We start from the raw sequence: 26,728 nt of genomic DNA on the forward strand, positions 1-26,728 counted from the left end.
CAGTTCAAATGCTTTCCACTGTGAGAACAGACCTAACCGACCCGTGAAGAGTCAGCAGAAGGCTTCTGGACAGAACCAGTGTTATCATGATAACAATCAGCATGCAAATTATTACAGTTTGTGTGCTGCTCATTGTGGAAGAAATAACCCCCCCCCCCATTTTTCTGTGTCTTCCACGTTCAAACCCCATTCATTTCATTACTGCACAGACCTGGACTCTCAGTGTGTCCCTGCAGACATCAGCTATACATAGATATGAAGTGAGAGTACTAAGAGTCAGGAAGACTTTGCTCAGATCATATACCTGTAGGTACCTTATATTTATGATACCTTTTGCAGCCAAAGGATTTTCATCTACACATTTTCTGTTTCTCCATTAAGAGAGAGAGAAATAGAATGATCTAGAGATCTCCAGAGAATGGCTTGCTCTTTCAGAAGCCATTGCTTCAATCACTGCTGCCCAAGATGTTGGGATGAGTGGAGGAAGTGAGGGTGAGAATTATGAACTGTATGGAGAGAACCTTCTAAGGGCAACGACTGGGAAAAAGAAAGATGTGTCACTTGGGAAGTAAAAGGCACAGGGCAACGGGGAAAAAAAGAAAGAGAACAGTGATAATATGCAGACAGAGAGGGTGGGAGATGAATTAAAAAAAAAAGGAATGAAGTTTTAGCTGGAAAGTTCATCATGGGTTCTTTATTTGTGTGCCTTCCCATCCAGTTGTACTAGAATATCCTGATAATCAGCTTTTTGCCCAGGTACCAGGGCAAGTCCCAAGGCACTGAGAGTTAACAAGATACTACATCCAGGAGCACATGCCAGACCAGCTGCTGGACCTCATCAGCTTCATTCCTGCAACTGTTTGCTGTTGGTATGCTTCTTTGTAAAGTGCTACGTAAATGCTAACTGGTATCACCCAGAGAGGTAAGAATGCAGAAACAGGCGTTCTCAAAAGTAGCAGTAATTACACACACACTAAGACATGTGCCGTTACATGTAACACGTAACCACACGGGCCTGCAGGCTGACTTTTGATGGCGTTGCCAACCAGAGGTGCTTCTGTCTTTATCAGTAAGGCCTAATACATTACAGGTTTGTATAGAAAGGCTGTAGACATCAGGAGGACCTTGCTACAGCCAACGTTCATGGGTGACATGCGAGAACCAGTCTTTCGACCAGTTTGGATTCTAGGCATTTCCCTATTTTATTGTTTTTCAGACTACAGACAGAAGAAAATTAATTCCCCATGTAATTCTATTGAAATCCAGTGCATTAACTGAGGGACTGCATTTATTTAAGCCTGTACCAATATTTATGAGATGAATTTAGGCCCAGAATGTGTTGGCTGATGGCCCTTTATTGGGAGATGAACTGGATTGCTGTACTGGGAAGACTCCCCAGCCATTGGGAGTGACAGTGTGGACTGGGGGCGGGGAGGAAAGAGAAGAAAAGGGCAGAACAGTGTTGAGACCACAATAAGTAATGATTAGTGAGGCAGAAAAGGAGACAGACTCACAGGATGGCAACTCCAGCATTTCAATTCACACGTTGCGGAGTTTCAAAGTCGAATCAATAGCACAGATGCAGCTTTATCTACACAGAGCTGTACCACAAGGAGTGTGCACACTTTCCAGTATTTAAAGAACAACCGCTAGCATTACATTGTCCTGCCAGAGCAAGAGAAGTCAAGCTGCAGACTGTGGTGGAAGCAGGCACACTACAGCTGGGACAACTTTTTAAACCTTGCTCGGTTTAGATTTTAGAAAGACACCCGACTTTGGCATCACGGCAGCACAGGCCTGCAGAGCTGAGAACTAGAGAAGGTTCGTTTCAATACAGGGCTGGTGGATTGGGTATATTTAAAAGTAATCAGAGATTAGATATTAGGGGGAAGTTTTTTTACAGAGAGTGGGGAGGTGCTGGAACAGGCTGCCCAGAGAGGTGGTGGATGCCCCGTCCCTGGAGGTGTTCAAGGCCAGGCTGGATGGGACCCTGGGGAACCTTGTGTAGATCCAGGCCTGGAGGTTGGTGGCCCTGCCTGTGGCAGGGGGTTGGAACTCTGTGATCCTTGGGGTCTCTTCCAACCCAGACCATTCTATGACTCTGTGATAACAGAGCTAGAAGGAAACTGGAAAGGATTACAAAGAAAGAGAGTGAGCGTGGAGAGAAAGTGCAGCTCCTCTTCACAGAAACTAACCTAAGAGGGATGTAGACCCTTCCAACGTTTTGCATACCCTGAAGATGAAATTTCAAGCTACTTTTCCAAGTTACAGAGAAGTTCTTAAGGCTGAAGAAGACAATTTTCCACAGTGCTTTAACAGATATAAAAAACCCCAAGCAAGTCCACAAGCTTAATCAAAGTGGGCCATGAAGCACAAAGATGTACATACCCTCTGAAACACTGAGAAAAGTGATCAAGGTTCAGCAATAGCACCTTCAGCTTTCAATGGGGAAAGAAATATAGAAGCAATGTGTCAGTCTCATGGAAACTACAATTAGTGCTGAATTCAAGGTCCAAATTAATAACAGATTCAGTACCAGATCAACAGAGATTTAGTGCAGTTTCAAATACTTCCTACTTAAAAGTATTATCCAATTGTAGTTTGTCATGTATGTTCATTCTTGTGAGATATAACATCCCTACGTATTTTATTTCCTCATGTATGAGTTGGGTCTCAGAGATTTCTACCTTTTCTTTGCAACTAGACTTTGCCACAATTATCTGTATTTTTTTTACCTCCAGAATGGATTGCAGAATAATTTAGGGCCAGCAGAGAGGGACCTTTGGGATCACCAGTCTGGACTGCAGAGAAGTTTTGATGAATGTGCCCATACAACCCTCAGGCTCTGCTCACTGCTTTGAATACTTCTTCAGTTCTAGATACAATTCATATTTTTAGTGATGTACTGTTAAACCTTTGACAATTTGGAACTCCATTTAAATACTGTCCCTCCTTCAACTCTCTGTTATTGCTGATGGGAACTTGGTTTTCCAAATCCAACAGCCAAGTATTTGTGCTCTGTACATTAAAACCCACACTTTAGGGTACATCTTAGGCTTCTTAAGTCAACCCAACCATTTCCAATGTTACTGTATTTATATGTTTCATAGAACCACAGAACAGTTTGGATTGGAAAGGACTCAAAGCCCATCTAGTTCCATTCCCCTGCCACGGGTGGGGACACCCTCCACTAGCCCAGGTTGTCCAAAGCCCAATCCAACCTGGCCTTGAACACTGCCAGGGATCCAGGGGCAGGCACAGCTTCTCTGGGAAACCCGTGCAGAATTCTGTAAATAATTTATTTCTGACATCTTAATCTCCCCTTCTTCATCTTAAATCCATTCCCCCTTGTCCTGTTACTCCCTGCCCTGTAACCAGTCCCTCCTCAGCTTTCCTGTAGCCCCTTCAGGTACTGGCAGGCTGCTCAAAGGTCTCCCCTGAGCCTTCCCTTCTCCTGACAGCCTGATTCTCTGAGCCTGTCTTCATGGGTGTGGTGCTCCAGCCCTTGGATCATCTCTGTGGCCTCCTCTGGACTCACTCCAACAGCTCTATGCCTTTCCTGTACTGGGGACCCCAAAGCTGGACACAGCACTGCAGCTGGGGTCTCATGAGAGCAGAGCAGAGGGGCAATATCCCCTCCCTTGATCTGCTGGTCATGCTGCTTTTGATGCAGCCCAGGACATGATTGGCTTGCTGGGCCACGTTGAGTTTTACATCAATCAACACCCCCGAGACCTTTCCCTCAGGGCTGCTCTCCATCCATTCTCCACTCAGCCTCTTGTTGTGTTTGGGATGCCCTCACCTGTGTGCAGGACCTTTGCATTTGCTTGGTTGAGCTGCCCCTTTGTTGCTGGATTTCCAGGGGTGGGGTATTCCCAGTTTCTTGCTGGACCTTTACAAAAGGCAGAAGACCTTCTGAGATTTCAAGGGTGTTAAGCACAGACATGCCAGGGGACTAAGGGGCACTGAGGAACTTTTCCTCCATGGTAGTACAAGCGAGCAGCACGAGCCCTCTCACATTAGCTATGTGAGTATGCATCAGAACGAACCCCTGCAGCCCAGTGAGACTGGGGCTGAACCCGTCAATCCTGAGTGACAAAGTAAACAGCAAACCAAGCACGTCTGAGAAGAGAATTATCACTGCTGGTATAATGACTGCTATGCTTCCCTGGAAAATGCCACATATCGTAGTACTTTGTTCAGGCACTTCTTTTTTCAAGCAGCTATTGCTGGCTCTGAATGTTCAAGAACTACAGTTTGACCCTTAAAATCATAAGCCTGTCTGTGGAATGATAAATGTGGAGCTCTTTTACTTTGCTTTCTGTTTTTTGAGCCGTGAGGGTGCACCTGGGTCACATTTGCAAGCTTTATACTCTCACCATTAGGACTAGAAACTTACTTTAAATTAAAGAAAGGGGAAAGCTGAGTTTCTAACCTCATTACACAACTCCAGTAGCTGGAGTGTAAGTGAAACATCAAACATCACAAGACTTGTGATAAAATCATGAGTGCTGACAACATCAATTTAGAGTAGGAGGTGGGATAGCAGGGGAAACTCAGGGCAAATGGATTTACTTTTTATCTTAATGTTTTTACAGGCTGTCTACTTTTATCTTTAATCAGAAGTTTTCAGTGGCAGTTCTTTCTTCATGTATCTGTGCATGACATTAAAAGGTCACTTCTGCATTAATACCCGATGCCATTTGCTAACTGCATCTTTCTATCAGAGATAACATGAAAAGGGAGGTGTACCAATGGTACACCCGGTGCCAATATCACAGCAAAGAGGTATTATGGAAGTACAGGTCGTAAGTGCGTGGCTGAAATGGTATTGAGAGGGATTCCAGTCCCCTGTTGTGCGTGTGAAGAATACAGGATGTTTCTCACTGCTGTGATATTTACTGCTGGAGTGTAGAATATCGTATTGAGAATTTACCAGTAAAGCTCCAGGTTCTTTGTGAAATGGGCTGTTACAAGGCTCTGCTTGCTCCATCTTTTGTGCCTCAAAATTGCCTCAATGAAGAATAATACGGAAACTTAAAAATCTACGTATGGTTAAACCTTTCATTAGAATAAATGAGCTGTAATTAAGTCAAGTAATTAATGGATCGCTACAATTATAGATCAACAGACCGGCCAGATCAAGAATTCAGGTCAGTCTTAAGTAATGCCAAAGTGGCAGTGGTGACAAAGTGGCCAGCTGTCTCTCCGCTACTGGTTTCCAAGCTGCGCTTTTCTTGTTTGAAATTCTCCATTTAGAAGGCATTGTGTACCACTGGTCCTTTCAACCACGTGCAAAGGGTTGGTGGTGGTAGGTTTCTTGGTCACCCACCCATTATCATTGGTCTGATCTGTCACCAATCTGAAAAATGCCAGAGCTGCACAGTGGCCAGGCAGGAGGCAGCTCCAGCACAACAAATAGTTGTTCTCTGTCGTGATTGCAGCTCAGAAGGGCGACGGTATCCTGGGCTCCATCAGAAGAGAGGTGGCCACCAGGGACAGGGAGGTGATTGTCCCTCTCTACTCTGCCCTCCTGAGGCCCCATCTGGAGTCCTGTGTCCAGAGCTGGCGCCTCCAATACAAGAAAGATGTGGAACTGTTGGAGAGGGTTCAGAGGAGGCCATGAAGATGACTAGAGGGCTGGAGCACCTCCCCTACGAAGAGAGGCTGAGGGAGCTGGGCTTGTTCAGCCTGGAGAAGAAAAGGCTGCAGGGGGACCTCATTGCAGCCTGACAGTACCTGAAGGGAGCATACAAACAAGAAAGCAATCAACTTTTTAAAAGGGTAGAGAATGGCAGGACAAGGGGGAATGGATTGAAGCTAAAGGAGGGAAAGTTTAGATTAGATATTAGGGGGAAGTTTTTTACAGAGAGAGTGGTGAGGTGCTGGAACAGGCTGGCCAGAGAGGTGGTGAATGCCCCATCCCTGGAGGTGTTCAAGGCCCGGCTGGTCCAAATTGCAAGCTCACTTCAGCTGCTTTGCTGAGCTCCAGTAGTATGAGCAGAGTGCACAAGTGAATTTCATAGTGACTACACAAAGTTTTTTATATGACTTAATGCTGGTGTTATATATATCATCCACTCATTAAACAGGCTCCAGTCCCATCTGGGTGGTAACGAGTTCTTCAGTCCATGGTCATGGATGATAACATCACTAACAGGAGGAGTGACACAACACTTGTGCGAACTGCAAGGAGGTGCTGAGGGTCTGCAGCGTGGCCCTCATCACAGCAGAAGGGATTCAGCCCAGTGCCACCCCAGCAAGAGCAGCCCTGTTTCTCTCACTCCATGCTCAGGGCTGTCCAGGCCCTCTCCATTTCGGCCCACCCCTTCAGCCACAGTATTGGCGCTGAAGGTCTAACTCTTAACTCTGAACTAGTATCAGCACTGGGAAAGGAGACAAAGGCAGAAGTTAATGCAGGGCAGGATCTCTCTTAAACATCCCCCTTTTCCCTGCCTCTTGCAGCTGTATGTATTGAACAATGAATTTTCCCCAAAGAAATGATTAAGCCGGAGTTATATAAAGAAATAAGGATGTTATAATTACACACCCCCACTCCCCCCAACATTACAAACTCAGGAGATTCAAGACTGATACAGATGTGCAATCCTGCAGTACAGAAATGGGGAATTCAGAAATCCAAATAACCTCATTTGTTCTGACATGATACTCAACACGTAAAACTCACACGCATGAGAGAATTTTACAGCCCACAGTGTGAATTTAGCAGAAAAATTATTTTAAAAAAGAAATTGGTTTAAAAAAAATATTTCAGCACATTTCTTTTCCACATATTTTTTTCCCACATATTGCTACAGGAACAGGATCTCACCCTTTCATTCTCACACAGATGATCTGGCGCTCAACCTCATTTGATAGATTCCATCTTTCTATAAAACTCTACTACAGAGGTCAAAGAAGGAAATGCATTGTCATCTCTGCCTGCTTTCTGGGGGGAGCATTGAGGTTAGCCTTCTGGATTTAAAATCTCACCACAGAGACAGAAAACAAGATTGGCTAACCACAATGACTTGACTCAAAGAATTAGCAACACTGACATAACGTAGGCATTCCTGAAAATCTAAAGGCAGAGTTCTGCCTACTTTTTAAAATAAATAGCAATCAAAAAATCTAGGGCAATAAAACTTCATAGGCATCTGAGAATTTTATTTCAGCCAACATCAGTCTTCTTTCTTTCCAGACAAGCTAAATTATACCGGTAAATCAGCAACGTTACATCAGTCAAACCAGCTGAATGCAAAAGCTGAGGGACCAGACAAAATTTGTACTGTGTGTAGGAATTACTGAGATAAAGGAAAACCACTCATAAAGTTAATTCTTAAATAAACATGAACCCTTAGTAAGAGCAAGTACACAGGGAAAAGGAAAGACTACAGTCTGACGCTTCTGAGAGGCCTCTGATTAAATGTACAGTGAAGTGGGAAGTTGACTTGGGTTTCTCTGTACTTCAGAGGCTGCAGCTCATGTAGCCAGAGCTTTAAAGGAGCTAAGTCAGACTTACTAAGAGGACAGGAACAGAGCCATGGAGTGAACCCCCCAGAAGCATACCCAGTTTGATGGATTCTGTAGCTGACGCTGCTGTAACAACACTGTTAAAGGCACATGAACTAGCACATCCAACACATCTGCATAAACTAGGCCACTGCAGCATGGGCACTCCTGGGACTCTTACTCACTACCCTTATGGATGTCACTGAGGTGAAAGAAGATGTGACATCCCTGCTTCCCTGGTGGAGGACCCCTTCCTGCAAAGATGGCAGAGGCAAACATGTGCCAGTTGCTGAGTTACTGATGTGGCTATTGCACTTCCCTGCTAGTTTAAAGTGATGTGTGTTACAGACACCAGACTGGGAGCCGATGAGCTTCAGGAGCAGTATGGGTTTGCTTCTGCTGAGCATGCATAGTTTCAGTGAACACTGGGTAACGGAAGCTCTAGCAGCTGAGGAACTGGTACCCATGGAAATGCTAACCACACCGCAGGGCCCTGTGTCAAACTGTGAGGTTTAGGGACTCTTTTTACCAGGGCCAAGGACCTCTTGTCTTACATCTGCCATATCTCTTCCACACAGATCCCTACATTTGCAGCTCCCAAACCCCACGGGACACAGGTTTTGAATGCTCTGAGAAAACCCTCCTCAAGCTTGCTGCATCTGTAGGAAAGGAATGTATCACTGCTTTGTACCCTGGAAAACCCTTCCATCAAAGCAAATACAAGAGAAACTACAGTAAAAGAACACATTTGCACATACAGACAGCACAACCCAGTAACGAAATTGGGACTCTTCTCCTGCAATGCAGATCAGCTCCAAGAGGCCTGTCGCTGGTTCATCCAGCGAAAAAGCTGGAACGTGTTCCTAGCTAGGATCCACCATTCCCACACAATGATTTGGATTGGACTTTTCTCAAGGAGTGCCCAGAGGGGAAAAGCCAAACTTCCTTTATTGCAGAGCTTACAAGAGTTCTTCCTCCTGTTGAGCAAGGGACATCTGAACATGTCTGTGGAAAGCAGCTGAAAAAAGAAGGTAGAGAGGGGGTAAGAAGGACTCAATACTACCCATCCTTTCACTTGAGATTTGATTTCTTTTCACAATATGATACAGTAGAGGTGGAACAGGTCTATTAGATCAGTGATTGTATCTTACTTGAAGAGCAGGATTAATATCTTCCCACAGCCATCCACAATGAAGAATGCTCCAGTTGTCAAAAGAATTCTGTGCTGAATAGCAAAATCCACAGGTGGGAAGCAGCTCTCAGTGAATTTGCTTTCTGGGGTGCTTAATAACCACACATACTAACATCAGCACCATTCTCTCCAACAAACCGTAGCATTTTTTCTGTGGTGCCCTCCTGCCTGTTGGCCGAAGGGATCAGAGCCCTGAGTTCTGTCCCTAATGGCTCCATCCACACTACCAACTGGTGGGTTGATCCTTGCCAAGACATTTTTGGAGGAATTATAAAAATCCCTCTTAGAGAAGGGAATCATATGGGGTACTTAGGCAAAACAGGCATTCCATTTATAAATGTAATTACTTTTGCCATTCCATCAAGAAAAAAGGGGTTAGTAGTGAGGGATACAACAGAGAAAATTATTTATGCGTTGGCACTTGCAATATAAATAAAAAACAGATCTGGCTGAAACTAAGAGGGAAATGAAAAGCATGAGAAAATATGTAACTGGGATGACCAATTGGTGGGTAACTTATGACCACTCTAGTGCATTCTTTCCAGTGGAAGCACAATCCCTCATTTTGCTATATGTTTGGATTGTAATTATGAGTGCACTTATTTAACAATAAATGCACAAGCTTACTTTGCATTTATGGAAAGATTCTCTTCATTTGACCGATGACCTTGAACATGGCAAAGCAGGGACTCCCCTGCAGTGCAGAGTAGGGCACAGGCTATGGCTTGCACGTAGTCCCTCTGCGTTCACATGCTGTAGCACAGGTTAGGAAAGAAAGGAGTGAGTATGCCATTCACACTCACATACTGTGACTGGATGCAATGTTATCACCTAAGGACTAATTTTTGACCTCATGCCTTGAATTCATGCACATGCTCCATTTACTCAGGCTACTTGTCTGTGTATGTCCATTACTGCACGTCTTCTGCTTTAGATTTGTGAAGAATATTTTTATCCAGCATCTTCATTCTTAATATTAATGATTTTTCACATATGGTGCACTATATTTTTATAAAGCTGTAAGATACCATGGTGATTAACACCATATGAGAACCTAAATAGAAAGGAACAGGGTAACAGAAATGTCCTCCCAGCAGATACGAGGATTTTGCTTGGTTTTAGGTAAACTATCTCAGCTGCATGATTTTACTCTGTGCATAAGAATTGTAGGAGTTCCATAACAGAAGACTGTAATGTACTTGACAATGCTGTAGAGAGAACAAGAAACCTTATGTTTAATTTCTCTCTAGTCTTAATTAGGATTTTCCAATCAATTATGTAAGAAAAGATTGATGAGTCCAGCTTTTTTGATAATACAGATTTATTACTTTGATTTAAGAAGGCAGGAGAGAAATATGTAAGAACCACAGCTATCCCCCTGTGTTTATACATGTTCATATATATCTCCCCGTATTTCCAGTAGCAAAAAACTCAAGATTCAAATAGCCTCACAAATTTCTCCTGTCAATATTGCAGTCCACACACAATATCTACTCACTGAATCAATATGGTAGTGAGAAACTAATCACGTTTTGCTTACCAAACCCTGCAAAGGCTGCTTCAAAGGAATGCTTTAATGCCAGCCAAACTGTAGGCTGCTCCATCCTCACCCACCTGGATTAGGAGTGCCACTGGGAGTTGGCTTCCCTGGAGCCAAAGCAAGGGCTTTTCTGGAGTGTGTTTTTCAGGCTTGCAAAAAAGGGGATTGTCTCTGGGCACTGGTACGTACAAAGCAGACGGCTGGGGGCTGCTGGAAAGAGTCAGGGGGAAACCCATGTGGTACAAAGCGGCTGAACCTGAACTTTTGGCTCCCGCTGGGCTCTCATGGAAGAGAAGCGAAGGGGCTGTGGGGATGCCAAACTGCTGGCTGCAGGCTGGGCATCCTCTGCTACCCTTTGTCCCTCTAGGCCCAGGGTTGCAGCAAGTGCCAGGAGGGCTGCAAGGGGCATAGTGAGATGAGCACCAGCAGCTCCCCATGCACCTTTCCCTGAGCAGCACGGCAGAGGTTAAATAAAAAAGTGCACTGGGGAAAAGGCCGTTTCTGCAAAACTGGTCACTAGCGAAGAAAGGCAGCCAAGCCACCAGGGATGCTCTCCTTGCCTCAGGATGAAATGGGATTATGATGGTAATGCTTGCTGCACTGTAATTAAGGTGGTGTCAGGAGTTTCATTAAAAAGTGTGTTTTTGTTGAGGGGCTATGGCTTGGAGAAAATTTTTGCTCGAGGCTGAAATATAACATTGTTCTCAGCCAGAAAACGCATGCACAGCCTCTATTATATACGTAATTTACAATCTCAGTATAGTCTTGACTGTGGAGGCTCCACTATTGTTTCCATATGCCTATGTAGCTAATTGGTTTACAACATTAGTTATTAAAGAAGGACTGAATTCTGGCTGGACCCACGTAGGTGACACGTCCCCATTAATTGTCTGCAAATAACTTCAAAAGCCAAAGGCCAAATTCTGCTGCTTTTACTTAGACACATAGTTTTATGGAAGTAATCAGCTGCAAATAGGACTGGGTTCCTAGTGTTTACCTGACTTCAACTCAAGGCACCTGCCTTGCCCACATTAAACTCCTTCAAAAGTGAGGCCATCCCATCTGGTGCAGTGATTATTCCCTCACAAAACTGGCAATATATGACAAGGCTATTTCTACTAGTAGCATCTAAATTCCTGTGATCATAGCGAAGGAACCAGGACCCCTGTGCACCAGGTGCTGCACAAAACACAGAATAAAAACAATCCTACTCAAAAAAACATGTGACTGAACGCACACAAACAAATCCTCTCCCCCATTTCATGGCTGGGTTTGTGTTATTCCTGTTAAGTGCACCACTCCTGCAAACAGCAAACACCACTCAGACATTTATTTAACTTTCCACACGATAAAGCCCGAACTTCACACCAGTCTTTTGTCTTTCCCCAGTGGCGCACAGGTAGCGGCCAGCTACTGCCCTGCGTACTGGCTACTGGCACGGGTTTTCTCCTGGCTTGGGTCTCAGCACAACCAGCATTTAGCGTGTACTGTTTTCAGATTCTGCTTCAATTTTACTCAAACATTCTACCTTTCGGGATTAAAACACCCTGCAACTAATAGTATGTGATGAAAGGTCATTTCTCTGCTGCCCGCTACCACGTGTATGTCAGAACTAACATTCAGAATGTTTCTAAAATGAGAGTTTCGTAACGTTGCAAACACGACATGAATCGCAACGAATGAGGCAGGTCACAAGGAATGGAGCTCAAGTTCCTAAGTAACCTGTGGTTGCTTTATGAGACTTCACATGGATGCAAACAAAATACAACAGAGCACAGTCCGTTGTCTCTTGTACGAACAAATCCTATAAACGGCAAGGTGAGGAAGAATGTAAGCATTTCTGCAACTGCCTAAACACAGAATAAACTTTCTGAGGAGGTAGTTGTCCTCAGTGAAACTATGTATTTAGCTTCACCTGCCTAATTTAGCATCCTCAGGATCGTAGCGTTCATATGAAATGACTTAATGAACCTCAGTAGAGTGCATCAGCCACCACTTGTCCAAATAGCAAGATTCAAATGTAAACAAGCGATGCCTTTATTAAGTGCAAACATGTGCAAAATTAACATTAATAGACAAAGCTTTTCCACACAGAAAGGTATTATTAATAACATCACCAGAGTCAGGCAAGCATGGTGCCATAATTCCTTATGTGGACAAGCTTACATTGACATGAGGACTTTTTTTTGATTTAATTGAAATGAATTAAAGAGGTTACTCTTAAAAAAGAAAAAAAAAATAAAAGAAAAAGAAGCCAGAAAATGCCAGAATGAATGAGTCTGCATGAGGCTTCTACTACAACCACTAGCTTTAAATTCACACTTTGGCTTGCACAAAAAGAACATTTTCTTATGAAGATAAAAGCCTCCACGTGTAATAACTTGATAGATAGACAAGCCCTAGGGGCTTGCATCTTGAGCACTTAACATTTTTGGCCCTGTCTTAATGGATAAAAAAAGGTGTGTGTTTCTCAGTCACATTAGCCCAGTCAAAGTAGCTTAATATGATGAAAAGGCCTTAGGCTTTGGCGAGACTAAGGTGTAAAGGTGTGAGGTTAGCACATATATCACAGCGTGGGCAAGCCTGCCTTTAACACATACTAAACTAATCAAGTTAAAGCAGGTAGGGGATGGGGATGTATTAGCCCATGTTCATGCAAAGCCTAGATTAGTTTGTGTGGGGAGTATCTATTGCAGCATATAAATCAGGATATTTCACAGTGCAGAGCAGGTGAGAAGATGAGAACTAGAATAAAATGTTTTTACCTCACAGAAAATAAAATGGTTTTTCCTCACAGACTGGGAACTATGCTGCTTCCAGAGAGCGGTTAGGGGGACTGGACCTCCCCTGCTCTCTGTCAGTTGCATTGGAGCACCTGATAACTGGAATTCTCCAGCTGTTTGGGAATGCTGCTCAGGAGAAGTGAGGCTTATCCCTTACCATCTGCAGCAACAAACTTCTCACCAAACTTCTGGGAAAGTCACTGTCCCATAAGGTGATGTCCTACCTACTATCCAGGCTGTGCTGTTGCCTAAAATAAGGCAGATCTACAAGATGACAAGTACGCAACACTAATTAAAAGAAGAAACAAACATTTCTAGTTAAAAACTGGACGTCTACAATGCATTTGTTAGCATATGACAATGTATGCTAACTTTTTTCTTTTAGTCCAGCCAAGTTTACTACAAATCAACTAGGAGTCATGTATTTGTATGATGCAATCACGACTCTGCCACTTGATTTACGCTTTGCCTAGTACTCGTTTTAAATTATCTCTGGGTTGGGTATTTTTTAATACTGAAAAAAATCCCAGTTATTCAGCTATTTCTGACCTACTTAGCTGGATATGAATGCAGGTGTAAAAAACTACCACAGGCAGTTGCTTTGCTTACTAGTCTCAACTACCCCCTGCGCCTTCTTCCTGCAGTTAGCTACTCTTGCTGCAAGGATAGCCAAATGGCTCTAGCACCAGGATCTTCCCAGCTTCCAGAGCATCGTATTGAAGTAAGCAGATGTTAGCTTATCAATGCAGTCAATTATCAATTTAGCACATGTTAAAGACAAAGCCGTTCAATATACTGAGCATTTGGACTGTTAGCATGTTGCTGATGTACCTTAAATGAAGCCTTTGTGCTAATGTGGTGAACTTTTTTGCGATGGCAACACGTGTGTGAAGAGAACAAAAATGAAACTTACTGTTTTCTGCAGAGCAGTGAACAATCATTAAACTGCAGAGTTACAAACTAATGTCATAAAAGAGAAACTATCTGGATCCCATTCCTGAAAGAATCTGGAATACTTTTCTCATTATTTCTGTTACATACACCATTTTAGTTATATAATTGTACAATGGGATTTACATACCAGTTGTCATTTTCCATTAATCATTTCTATAACAGGATTGTTTTCCTTAGCTAGATGATTTAAGACAGTTATCCCATCTTCAATTTGTTTTATTATGAAAGTATCACTCTGCCATTAAAGATGTTTTGAATGTAAAATCACTAGCACGCCTTGCTTGATCACTACTGCAAGGCTCTCACTTATATGCCAAAAACACTGAAATGTTTATTTTAAGAATGATTAGAAGGTAAAATTCTAGTTGAAAGTTTCAAAGCTGCCTGCTCAGGTGTGTCAGTTTACAACAAACAGGAAGATATTCAGTAAAGTGGAGGACCTGTTTAATATTACATATTTGCTGTAAAAATATGTGTTGCCCAGGGAGAGATAATTCATAAAAAGTAGCTACCATTGGGCAGGTTTTGAAGTAAAAATATTACTGACAAGAGCTGTTCAAATGTCCTGAATCAACAAAGCACTCCTACCCTGGATTTATGTTCGGTGACACAATTTCTCCTAGGTTCAATGAGTGATAATTGATGCTAGCAAAATATCCTACAATTCCACCTCTGCCTTCGGGTCTCGCTCATGACTCTCCCTCCGTCCTACATAGCTCTTCACACCTTTGATTGCCACAGCAATGGCTGCAGCAGTTCACAGCAGAGACCTGCCCAGCTTTGTTTGGACACGGAACAAGATATGGCACAGTAGCATAACTAGCAAGTCCCTTGACATGCTCTTTTCCTACATCATGGTACACTGAAGCTAACTTGTTCCTGCCTCCATTCAGGTTTTACACTGTGCTAGCTATTTAATATAAAAAACAATGGAGAAAAAAGTTAAGCAGTTAACACACCTGCTTCTGCATATGAGACAAAGCGCAAAGCTCAAACCACTTACAGGTGATCTAAGGGTATTAAATGATGCTTACATGGGGAGGACTGGATGAACCATGCGTGGACAAGCAAATCCAGTGATTTCACTGAACACAGTGCTGCTCTGGGATGTGACAGTTATTCCCCACACACCTAGCAGTTGATCTGAGCCCACAGCGTGCTCACGTGTCTCAGAGCAAATCAATTTGCACATGCATAGTAGCTCTGACACATCCTAGGCTCACCCAAGGCATTGCGCATGCGCAGCAGAGCCACACATGCACAGTCAGTGTTTCAGGAGATGGCCATTTTTTTTAGCAGACCAGATGGCAACCTGGCAACTCCAGCAAATGCCACACCAGCGATCCCACTGCGCAGAGGCTGCGGCCTTTTGCTTCCCTCTCCCTCCCCTGCCTTTTTTCTCTCTACTCCACCCAAGCCTGGACCCGTATAGCATGAAATGTTTTTGGTCAAATGATGCTAACTTGCCCGAGTTCACAAAATTCACGGGGACATTCTTCTGTGTTAAATGACCAGTAAACCGAGTAAGTTTCTGTATCTGAAGTGGTGTGAGCAGCATACCTATGTTGTCATCTCCAGAATTCATGCCATAATCATTCAGCTCAAGATGTATTTTTTTAATTTGGCACAGGTTTCAGTGACAGGGCCAGGAAAGTCACACCAATGATCCAGCTGCTGTCCTCTCGTGGCTGAGGGAAAGGGGTGGCTTTATGTACGTTTGCATACACGTGTGTAGACAGAGATGAAGTATTACCTTTACTCCACATACAGATATGAAAATGTCACAAAGGTCTAACTTAATTACCCACAAACCTAGTAAACTAATTGAAGGCAGCTTTTTGTTACGGTTTCCCAGAAAACAGGCCAGCAAAAGCCCTGTTTGCCACAGCATGCCATTTAAATACGGTGGTTTTGAAGCTGACAAGTGAAAAATTGGGAAGAGCGGTGTAAACTTTTGGATTGCTGTTTATTTTTACATAAAAAAATTTAGTAATATTAGCGCCTCCTTCCCTCCCATCCCTGTACCAGAATGGCCCTGTAACCCTTGGCCATTTTCTCAACTGGAACCCCAACGCAGAACAGAAACCCAAACGGCGAACACGTAGCGCAGGGCTCCCAAGATGTATTGGTATGTATCGGGAGTCCTGGAGGCATCGCTACCCACGGTTTCTTTGAACCCGGGGGAGTTCTCAAATACGCCCGCCCCCACCAAGTCACCTAAGCATGCTGCGGGGCACCGGGGTTCGGTGCTTTCCAGCGCGTAAGGCCCGTTTCATGATTCAGCATCTGCGCACGGAATTATTCCCTTCGCAGGCGCTGCTCCCGCTCCAGGCAGCGGTAAGGAGGGAGGGAGGAAAGGAAGGAGGCCCGGGCATGGGGCCCCGCGGCGCTGCCCGCCGCAGCCAGCAGGCCGGGGGAGGGGGGGGGGGGAGGCCGCCTCAGGGGCTGCCCTCAGGGCGCCGCCCGGGGCGGAGGCGCGGCAGCAGGGGCCCCTCGGCCGGGCGGGCAGCGGGCCCACTCCGCTGCCACCCCCGCCCCAGGCGGCGGTGCGCGCCGGGGCAGGACTCGGGAGGAAAGTCCGGGGGCGCGGCCCGCTTCCTCGCCCCGTGGCCGGACTTTTCTCTGGCTGCGAGGCCGTAGCGCTCCCCCGCCCCTTCGGACCGGAGTCCCTCCTGGCCTCCGGGACACGTTAAATCCCGTGTAATGAGGCTTAACCCCGCCCCGAGCCGCGGCGCAGCCGGGCGGGCAGGCAGCCAGCTAGGCCCCTGCCCGGGGGAGCCCCCCCCCGCCCCCTCCCCCGCCGCCCCGAGCGGCCGCAGCTGTTCCAGCCGGAGCTGCTGGAAAGCGGCCACGCTCCCCAGACTTTGTCTCCCTCGCACACAGCGCTGAACTCTGCTCCCTCCCTCCCCTGGGGCGGCCGCGGCTCCCCGCTGCTCGTTGCCTTTCCCCCCCCGCCCTGAGCCACAGACGCGCGGGAGGTGGTGTGTGGGGGGGGGGGGGGGAAGGAGGGGAGCTCCCCGCCTCCAGGTTGCAGCCAGCCGTGCCCCAGGTCCCCGGGGCTCGGGAGGAGCGATCGCCGCCGGGGCGGGCATCGTGCGCTGTCCCCGGAGCAGCCGTCCTGGGGAGTTCAGCCCATGTGCGGGGACGGGGTGGGGGGCAACCTGCTGCGGGGCGGCCACTCTCATCCAGATGGGGCTTTTCTTTTTTACTTTTCCACGGGGCCGATGGAAAAATTAATTAAAAAAAGCCAGGACGGGGGGAGGGTGGATGGGGGAGCGAGCGGGCTGCCGGGCCCCGCGGGGCGGGGTGGGTGCGTGGAGCGCCCCGTGGCGCCGCGTCCCGTCCCGTCCCGTCCCCGCTCCGCGGCTCCGCGCTTTCCCCGCAGCCCGCCGCGGCAGCCAGCCCGTGAGGTCAGTGTCGGCGGCGGATGGGTGTCTGCGCCGTGGGACGGGCGGTGGGCGGGCGGGCCGGGCAGGCGCAGTGTGGGGCCGCGGCAGGGGGAGGAGGGCGGCGGGCGGGCTCTGTGTCTATGTGTCGCACTGGCAGGGGGGAAGGGAAGCGCAGGGGGGCGGGGGGGGGTTACACACCAGGGCAGCGCCGACAGCGCCGGGATCCCTTCTCCACCCCGCGGGGAGGGGGAGGGAGCCGCCTCCTCCTCCTCCCCCTTCCTCCTCCCCCTTTTTCACCCTTCCTCCTCCTTCTTTCCCCAAAGTTAAACTTCCTGCTCCCGGCCCGGCTGGGAAGGGGACGCGGAGCCCGGCCGGACTCAGCCCTCGACACACACAACAGCTGGAGCTGTCAAAACTTCCTCCGCTCGGCCTCGGCCCCTGCCGCCTTCGCCACCACCACCACCGCCGCCGCCGCCTGCTCCTCCTCCGCCCCCGGGGGCTCTGCGCGGGGGGAGGGCGCAGGGCCAGTGTACAATGAAGCGGCGGCCGCCGCAGCCGGGCAGCGCAAGAGCCGGAGCCGCCGTCAGCTCCCGGGGCCTCTGAGAGGGGGGGGGCGCCCAGCGGCGGGATCAGCCGCCTCTCGCTCGCTCTCTTCACCTCGCCCGCCACCTCCCCCAGCCCCGACAGACCCCGCCGAGCCGGGGAGAGGGTGTTATTGTGTGAGACCCTTCCTTCCTCAGCGCTCTTTCTCTTCGCCCCCCCCCCCCCCTCCCCCCCTCCTCCTGCTCTCCCCATGCTGCTCCCTTTGCTACCTGTGCTGGTCGTCGGCGGCTGAGGCCAGCAATGCGAGGCGGAGGTGGAGGAGGCGGAGGTGAGGAGGAGAGGAGCCGCGGGAGCAGGAGGAGCATCGGGATCCCCATCACCATCCTCATCTTCATCCTCATCATCATCATCCATGTGTCTCTCTCGTCCTGCTGACTAGGATGTCAACGGAGGACAAGAGTCTGGTGGTGGCGGTGGTGGAGCCGCCTCAGCAGCAGCAGCAGCCCCCCGAGCCTGGAGCTCCCCCCCCAGCAGCAGCAGCAGCCACAGACAAAAGACCTAGGGGCCGGCCTCGCAAAGATGGCGCTTCCCCTTTCCAGAGAGCCAGAAAGAAGTAAGTTCAGCGTTTGTGTGTGCGAGGCAGAGAGGGGCAGGGGGCAGGCGGCCAGGCGCAGGCAGAGCTGTCAGCGGAGACTCGCTGCTCGTCGCCCCCTCCCTCCTGCCTAATGCCATTTTGAGAAGGGCCCTTCTTTCTTCTCCTCCTCTCCCCTTTGCACTTTCCCCTCCTCCTCCTTCTTCTTCACCTTTGTCTTCCTCCGCCTGCTCTCCCTTTCCCACTTTTCTTTCACCGTCTCTATTCCTTTCTTCTCCTCCTTCTTCGGAGTTTCTCTTTAGCTCTTCCCCCTTCCCCCTCTTCCTCCTTTTTTTTTTTTTTTTTCCCTTGCCTTTGCACCTTCCCCCTTCTCCTTTTTGGGTTTCTTCTCGTCCAGGACGCTCGGCTGCCTTCAGCGTCGCCTGGCTACTCTCCGTGCTTGACGGTAGTTCCTCGTCGCTTTCCCTTTTTATCCCCCCCTCCTCTTTTTGGGCAAGAAAAGACGGTTCTCCGCGGGTGGCGAGGAGAAACACACCCCCCCACACACACACAACACCCCCGACACAGGCGGGTGCGGACGCGCACACGCAAAGTTGAGGCAGGAGTTTCCTCGGCGCCAGCCGCGCCGTGTGCTCGGAGGTGGGGAAAGAGAGGAGAGAGAGGCTGGCGGCGCTGGGGGAGCTGTCAGGCGGCAGCCTCTCACGGAGGGACGCGCCGGCGGGACAGTGGCGAAGCACAGCACAAACATGAGCGGGGGGGGGGTGGCGGTTGTGGTGTGGGAGGGGGTGCTGCCTCTTCCTCGGCTCTGGCAGATTTCCCTTCACCGCGGCCTCTCCCCGCCGGGGGCGCGGGCGATCGTTAGTCCCGACAGCCCCGCCGCTGCCCCCTCCTCCCCAAGGGAGCCGCTCCTGAGGGGGCCGCTCCTCTTCCCTCAGCGCCGGGCCGGCGCGCACAAGATCCCGCAGCGCGGCCACGGGGAACCCGTCGTGCTAACGACCGCTTCCCCGCTGAGAGACGCGGGCGAGCTGGTGGGGATGGCCGTGTGTCGCCGGTAGGCGTGAGGTGCCGAGCCGGGCTGGGCTGGCAGAGGCCTGGTGGCAGTGCCGCTGCCGTGCTGGCCGCGCTCCCCGCGGGTTATTTTTGAGTAGGATGGATCTCGCCATGACATACCTGCTGGCAGCAGTAATAGGGCAGAGCTGGGCGAGCAGATTTTGAGGTGAAACGTCACGATTGTTAGCAAAATAGCCTCTGCGCTGCCGAGTCCCTTGGAGTCCTGGGGTTGCAGAGTTTGTTTCCCTTTGTTTTGAAGGGACGCTCTCAGTTTTGACACCCTCGAGTATGTTTAACCAGGTGAGCGGCCGGCGCTTCGCTGCAGACGCCTGCCCAGACCTCAGCCCCGGTTCCTGAGTCAATAATTTCGGTTGGAAGAGACCTTTAAGCTCATCGAGTCCAACCGTAATATCACAATGGGTTTTGCTGGGCTGGACCTAAGAGCAAGCAGAGACTATGCTTTCCTCTAGTATAATCTGTTTCTACAAATGCTTGTTAGATAAACCTCCCAGGATGGAACTGTCATTAGTTTGGGGTGTATGGATTTTTGTCGTTGTTGTTGTCATTGATGGAAGTTTCCCTTCAAAGATTTTAAGGTTGACCCCCTCCCGGTTTTGGTGGAGATACGTTTTTTGCAGCTCCCTCTTTTAATTCTCTTACGTTATACGCTTGATACAGATTTTCATATAGCGATAGTTGAAAGCAGTTGCCAAACATGTATGTGCAGTGAAGTATTTAGGTTCATCTCCTTTACTCATAGTTTTACATGCTTTGGTTTCATTTCTACATAGGGAATCCCAACCTTATACAGGAAACCTATAAATATTTTATTTTTTAAAAAAGTAAAATACAAATACAACTGAACTGTGCCCATCTGCCTAAAAGGCAAAATATTGTTGTTTGTGAAAATTGGCATATCTTGCAGGCCAGCCTTAGGTGGCATGCACACTTTTGATGAAAAGTGAGTGCCAAAGAGGTAATTCCTTTTTTTCTCCAGTTAGGTTTTTGGTGTCATTGGCTAGTTTTAGGAGGAAATTAAAGTTTCCCATAAAAATATGTACTTACGCTGACATGACTATAAGCATTTGTGTGCAAGCCAGAAGTGAAATTACCTGAGACAAAATTTACATTAATCAGTGCTCTTTTCACACTATGATTGTGTCTGTCTGGTATGGTGCAAAGTGTGGTTGGTGTTCTCCTCTGGCTTTATGGAAAATCTGTAATGTTGGTAAAGGCCTTATGACAGAAGTTACAAATGCTCTTAAAACTAAAATTTCATACAAAATGGTGGTTTTCTGTCATTCACAGGGTAGATATGGACTGGTCTCTTTTTCATTTGCCTCTATTTTGGGGAGAAAATGGTTTTATTTTCTAAGTTTTACTATTTACAAAATACTAATTAGCTAAGCAAATGCAGAAACAAAATAAGTAAAAATATTTCCTAGTTTTTGATGTTTTTTTTTTCTTTTAATATATGATTGCTTGGTCCTGTCTTCCTTTTCACTTCTGTGCTTTCCAGTTGGATTAATGTGCCTCATGTAAACCAGATAAAAGAGCATATGTCAGACCATTTTCTGTACTGTAATCACATGTCTAGATCACTATTAGCCAGTCAAATTGTTCAACTGCTTTATCCCATTATAGGAAATGTTCCACCGAATGTTCAGTCTAAGTGCAGTCTAAGTAATGATAAAACGAAGAGCCCCGCATTAAACCAGCAAAGCCAAAATAGAATAATTCCTCAGCTATGGATGCCTCCATTAAAAAGCAATACCATATTGGAGAATGCTGTAGGTTGGTATTATACCTTCTTGAAGGCCATGTTTTTAAGCAAATTTGATGAGTTTAAGCAGACAGATGGAAAACTGCCTTGAATCTGCTTCTGTGAGATGCCAAGGATTCTCAACTCTTCCCAGAAGTGGGCATATGCTAAGGGAGCATGGGGTTCTTCAGTAGGGCAGCTCTGCACAAGTCTCTGTCATCCCCCCTTTTACCTGGTAAAAATTCAGTAAAAATTCCTGTGGTGCTGTGGACACAGCTGTAGTACAGGGGACAGTTGAGGTTTCCTATAGGTGATGAACTAGGAATCAGTATCTTTTGTGGTGTCAGTAGCTAGAGAGTTACTACTGATAGTAGAGCATGACGCTAGAACATCTTTTTATCATCGTTTGAAGGATATAGCTTCATGAATAGCGTTGTCAGGAGACCTAATCTTAGGTGAACAGTTCATTTTTATTATTTATATTGTAATCGTGCCTAGAGGCCAGGGCACCATTATACTACATAGACTACAAATGCATAAGCAAAGATTGCTTCTGCGCAAACAATTTCTTAATTTAAATGTAAAGATAAGGCAGCATGTAAATGTGAGAAGTGTATTGGGAAAGCACAAGGGAGCTGTGAGAATGTTACGAGCAGAAGAACATGCAGAAGTTCAAGTTCCCTGGCTATCTCAGCATCGGTGAATGATTCATAGGCATCAGATTTGGAGGATATATTTAAAGGAGGGTAGTAGCAGTTACCCTGAGGACTTTCACAAATAGCTCGTTTCCTGCCTAAAGTGCTACACAACTACTTGCATTTTCTTCATTACATTTTGACAACTGGGTATCTGTATTGAGCAGCAGTTGGAGTTTAAGAGGTAGAGCTAGGATAGGCCATGAAACTGAGAGCAAGTCGTTCATCAGGAAGAAGGAAGAACACGCAGAACAGTCAAAGCAATGAACAGGGAAAATGTTTTTGTAGTAATCAGCTTGCAGATGAATTTAAAAGGTGGTGAGATTGCACTTATGAAAGCCAAAAAGTTGCATTACTGAAGATATAAAGTCATGTAGGAGAAAGAAACTTTCAGATGGATGGTTAAAAAAGAAGTCTTGCTGGTGTTGTGTAGGAAAACTGTGAATGATTAGAGGCCATCTCATCATAATGGCCTGAAATCTTCAAAGTTTGACTCCTGTACTTGGATTATACCTCAACTTCCAGGCTATGGACCTGAAGGATAGAAACGTGATCAAAAAGAAGTTGCAGGGGAAGAGTATTGGTTCCTTTTTAACTATAATGTCATTGTATGAACAGCTGGTTGCTCGCGAAAACGTATCAGAACAGTATTGTACAGGTGCAGTAAACATTTTTGTAATCTATTTTGAGTACTGGAGCTTCCTTACTCTATACAGGTTATAAGCAGCACAAACAGATGCAGCTTCTTAGCAAAAAATTTAGTACCAGAAGTTTCATTGATTGTGATCATGAAAACAGTTACTTTGCAAGTCAGTATCTCAGCTCATTTTAATTTTTATTTTCAGCATCCATCAGGCTTCAGTGTTTATTTCTGATTATTTTTTGCAAATGTGTCTGGTCTAAAACTACTCATAGGAAAATGATTTCAAAAAGCAAGAAATTGTGGAAAACTCGTGTGTATTTGCTTTTAACCACATAAGTTTTAATTTTCACCTTAGTTTTTCGTTACTTTGGACAATATAAGCTGCCGTAGGTTTTCAAAGGCTGTAGATGTTACACATGCAGATAGTTTTGGGGACACGTAAGCATAGTATTTTTGCCAGGAAATTACTATTTAAGAATTTTTATGGTTACTTTAGCTGCTTTTTCATTAGGGTAGGCCAATACTTAAAGATTTATCTATGCTCATTTCCAAAGGACCTTAATGTGTTGGATGAATTCTCTTTATAGCTCAGCTGTTCCTTTAGTTCATCACACACCTTCTACCTGATTCTTACTTGTATCTTCACTTGCCTGCTGTCTTCTCACTTAAAAATTTAACATTTGCAATTGCAAAATGTATATTGTGCTATACAGTAAAAATGCTCCCTAACACACATTCACAATTTGGGAAAGTCATTACTACCTGGCAAGAGGGTAACCTTTTGATGGATGGGGTTTGTACAACTGTTGTCTGGGTAAGGGTTAAGGTAGTAAAGCAAACAGTGGCCTATACCTCTGCCGGTACAAGCCACGTATCACAATGTTTGGCCAACAGCCAAAACGTACACACTCTATGCAGTGTGAAGACATGAGGTATGGGAGTAGGCTTCATAATCAGGACATGACACTGGCTCTTTGAAGGCCTTTCTTTCTAGTCTGTTGCAGAACATGACCAAGCTATGTGCACCAGGGCCCCATGAGAACTTTGTGTCGTTTTCTCAGTCAGCCCATGATGTATGACCTCATCATATTTGTATTACCAAGCAATTCCCCAGTTGTCCTACGTAGTGCTTGCATAGAAGCCTGGTTTAAACTGCTCATAATGCTCAGGAGGTGAATGATGTTAGGAAAATGATCTCTGTATTAATCTTTTGATTTTCAGTGCTTGATTGATCGTGGAAGTTGCTACACATAGTTGACTATATAGCTTTTTTGCCACATTATCAAAGTTGTTCAGAATTTGATTCAAATGGTGCCTTCACTTGTCTCAAGGGTGAGTGAGATTAGGCTTAAGGTTGGAGAAAGGTTATTTTTCTATGACCTTGGCCTACAGTTTTTAGTTGTTAGTTTGTTAATGTTTGTACTTGATGTGTTGAACTTCTGTAGTGCTTGTCATAGGAGGGACTTCCCAAGCGTTACTGGACAGTATCATGTCAGACCAAGTATGCATGAGTATCTCAATGCATAAGGTATATTGGTCATAAGGCATATCTTTGCAGAGGTAGGAACAAGAACCCAGTATTTTGGTTACTATTCTCTGTGCCATCCACACACCAGACATCTTTTCATCTTGTATTCAATGACGCAGGAGTTTTTTCCCAGCCTAAACCAATAAAACACTTAAATTTTCTTGGCTTTGCTTATGGACAGTCTTCTTTTTTTCTTTAGTGTTAGCGTGTTCAACTCCTACTAACTTCTTGTCATTGTTTTTTTGTGAGATAAGTACCTGGAAATGGACATTTCTATTCTTGGTCATCATTTGAGTTGAGTGATGGTTTTCCAAGGCATTTGGCTTGCTAAGATTAGGTAAGCTCTGCCTTTCTTGGGCTGGAGTTGTGGTTTTTTTTTTTCCTTCTTGGCCCAGCTGCCCCACAACAATGTTGGAGCCGTAGCAGGGTCATGTGTAACCAGGGAAAATAGGATTTTTCTTACCTGCCATTAATGATCATTCCCTTATGTTATTACACACTGATGCTGTGGACATAACTTTTAAGAAATGTTGTTGCAAGTACACTAAAACATTTTGAAATGGTGAAAAGAGGCTCAGAACTTTTTAAAATTCTCAAAGCTCTTCTCCTTTCTTTGTTTAATGTTTCATTATCATTGTGATCTACATGATTCATATAGTTTGGATAACTCTTTGCAAGTAACTTGCATTGAATTCTGAATATTTTGTTTTCTTTTTTACTATTTTTTTAATCTGAATGATGGTACTAATTGTTCCCTTTCATGCCATCCCTGGGTTTATCAGATGGGTTAGTCAAAATAAGTTTGGGCACTTGCTTCAAGAACTGTGTTCACTAAGTTCTTCTAGTAGCATTGGTGCTTTGGAAAGAAAATAAGATGAAGTAGGAAAAAGCCCTTAAAATCTAGAATATTTATTACTTAGAGAAACATAGGCAGTGAGTGTATGGAGCGCATCAGGTGGTTATTTTCCCAAAACACCATAAATCTTAAGCTGATTCTGGCAGTGAAAAGCAGCAGCAGTGCTGCCCTCCCTCTGCTACCAGCTGTTTGTTCTCTCCCTTGTGCTGACCCAGGCGTTTGCGTAGCCATGTGGGGAACTGCATTGGGAAACTGATCTGGGTTAAAACTAACCTGGCAGAGAAACGTGTTTGTGATAGCAAGAGGGAAGAGGCCAGAGCGGGTGGCTGGGCTGTGGAGGGACAGGGAGACAGCTTTAGGTAGCACTGCCAGCTTAAAGTAGTTACCTGGGAAGCTATGGCCTTGGTTGTTGGAAGTGTGAGGGTGCTTGGATTTTAGGCTGACTCCTTTGAATTCTTTCACATAGGAGTTATTACAGGAGATTGTGAGAGATTTTTACCTATAGTCATGTTACTGGTTGTTAAAAAAACATAATACATTGAGAAGGTAATTCACAGCATATAGACAGGAGAGTTGTTCTCATCTAGCTGATTCTTGCTTTGATCCTCAGAACCAATGGTAAATTGGATATTTCAAGTACCCTAAAATAATGTTTTATGTTAACAAACGTTTCTGCTCTTCTGAAAGCTCTTTCCTACAAGTATATCAATATATAGGCCTTCTCATAAAATAAAAGTAGATCTTGCTTCTTGCAGAATATTCTTCCCTTTCACATTTTGTTGGAAGTATTTTTATTAAATCATGCACCAGATCTTACCGCCAGTCATTCCAATATAAATATATAATTGCTAATTTTCAGAGCTGTATTTATCAACATTCTGATAGTTATTCTTGAAGAAACTGCTGCAAACTGTATCACATTAGGATATTCTCTCCCAAACCGAGTTTTTTCTGCTGCTGTGTCATTATGGTCAATAATTTTTTTTTCAAAAAATAGTTTTAGTTCGTCTATTGATGAGGAAAAATACCCCCGGATTTTGGAAAACTTAGCAGTTTTTTAATATTCATTGGAGCACACGCAGTTGCATCACTTGTATGGCACAGTAAGATCAAAGGAATTTTTTTGTAGTGTAGAAGTGGTCCAAATGTGCAGTCTCCACTGCTTGATGTTTGCGGGCATCACTGGTGACTGAGAGTAAGACTGGAAGCCTTAGCTAATCCAGAATAATTTCTGGAATATCCTGGGGATTGTGGAACCTGGCTGTTCTGAGGGTGGTGTCTGTCCTGTCTTTCTCTAGTGGAGATGACTGTCTAGTGTTCTTAGTGGAAGTTTTCTCACCAAAACATGACAGGATGGCTCCATGTTGTTATTAATAAAGGGGAAGCCAGGCTGTATTAAAATGTGGGAGATTTTGAGTGATCCATTTTGTAAATACAGAATGTGAGTCATTTAGGTTTTCTCCAAAAGTGGGGAGTTCAGAAGCACAATGCAATTGTTTGCAATAAGCTGAACATTTAGTTTTGCTGTATTGCTACAAAAGAATGGAACTGAAAAGACTTGGGGGTGATTTTGCTCGTGGTTCTGTGTTGTCCATCTGACAAATGTTTCTCCAGTTTATTTTTTAAATTTTTGGTGATTGCATCTCTGAGCAACTGGTTTGAGCAACTAATTTTCTGAAATATAACATA

General features: G+C 45.6%; 1 protein-coding gene across 1 annotated transcript in view; it reads left to right on the top strand.

Moving 5' to 3' along the window:
- Window positions 1–18,192: 18,192 nt before the first annotated feature.
- The window catches only part of KMT2C (lysine methyltransferase 2C), a 195,976-nt gene continuing 187,440 nt past the window's right edge, over window positions 18,193–26,728 (top strand). Inside the window, exon 1 of the mRNA XM_084279900.1 lies at window positions 18,193–18,526. Coding sequence (XP_084136026.1) covers window positions 18,354–18,526 — 173 coding nt within the window. The 5' untranslated portion in view covers window positions 18,193–18,353. The remainder of the gene's footprint in view (window positions 18,527–26,728) is intronic.

This window comes from Gallinula chloropus, assembly GCF_964237585.1.
Source record: "Gallinula chloropus genome assembly, chromosome: 2".
Taxonomy (NCBI): domain Eukaryota; kingdom Metazoa; phylum Chordata; class Aves; order Gruiformes; family Rallidae; genus Gallinula; species Gallinula chloropus.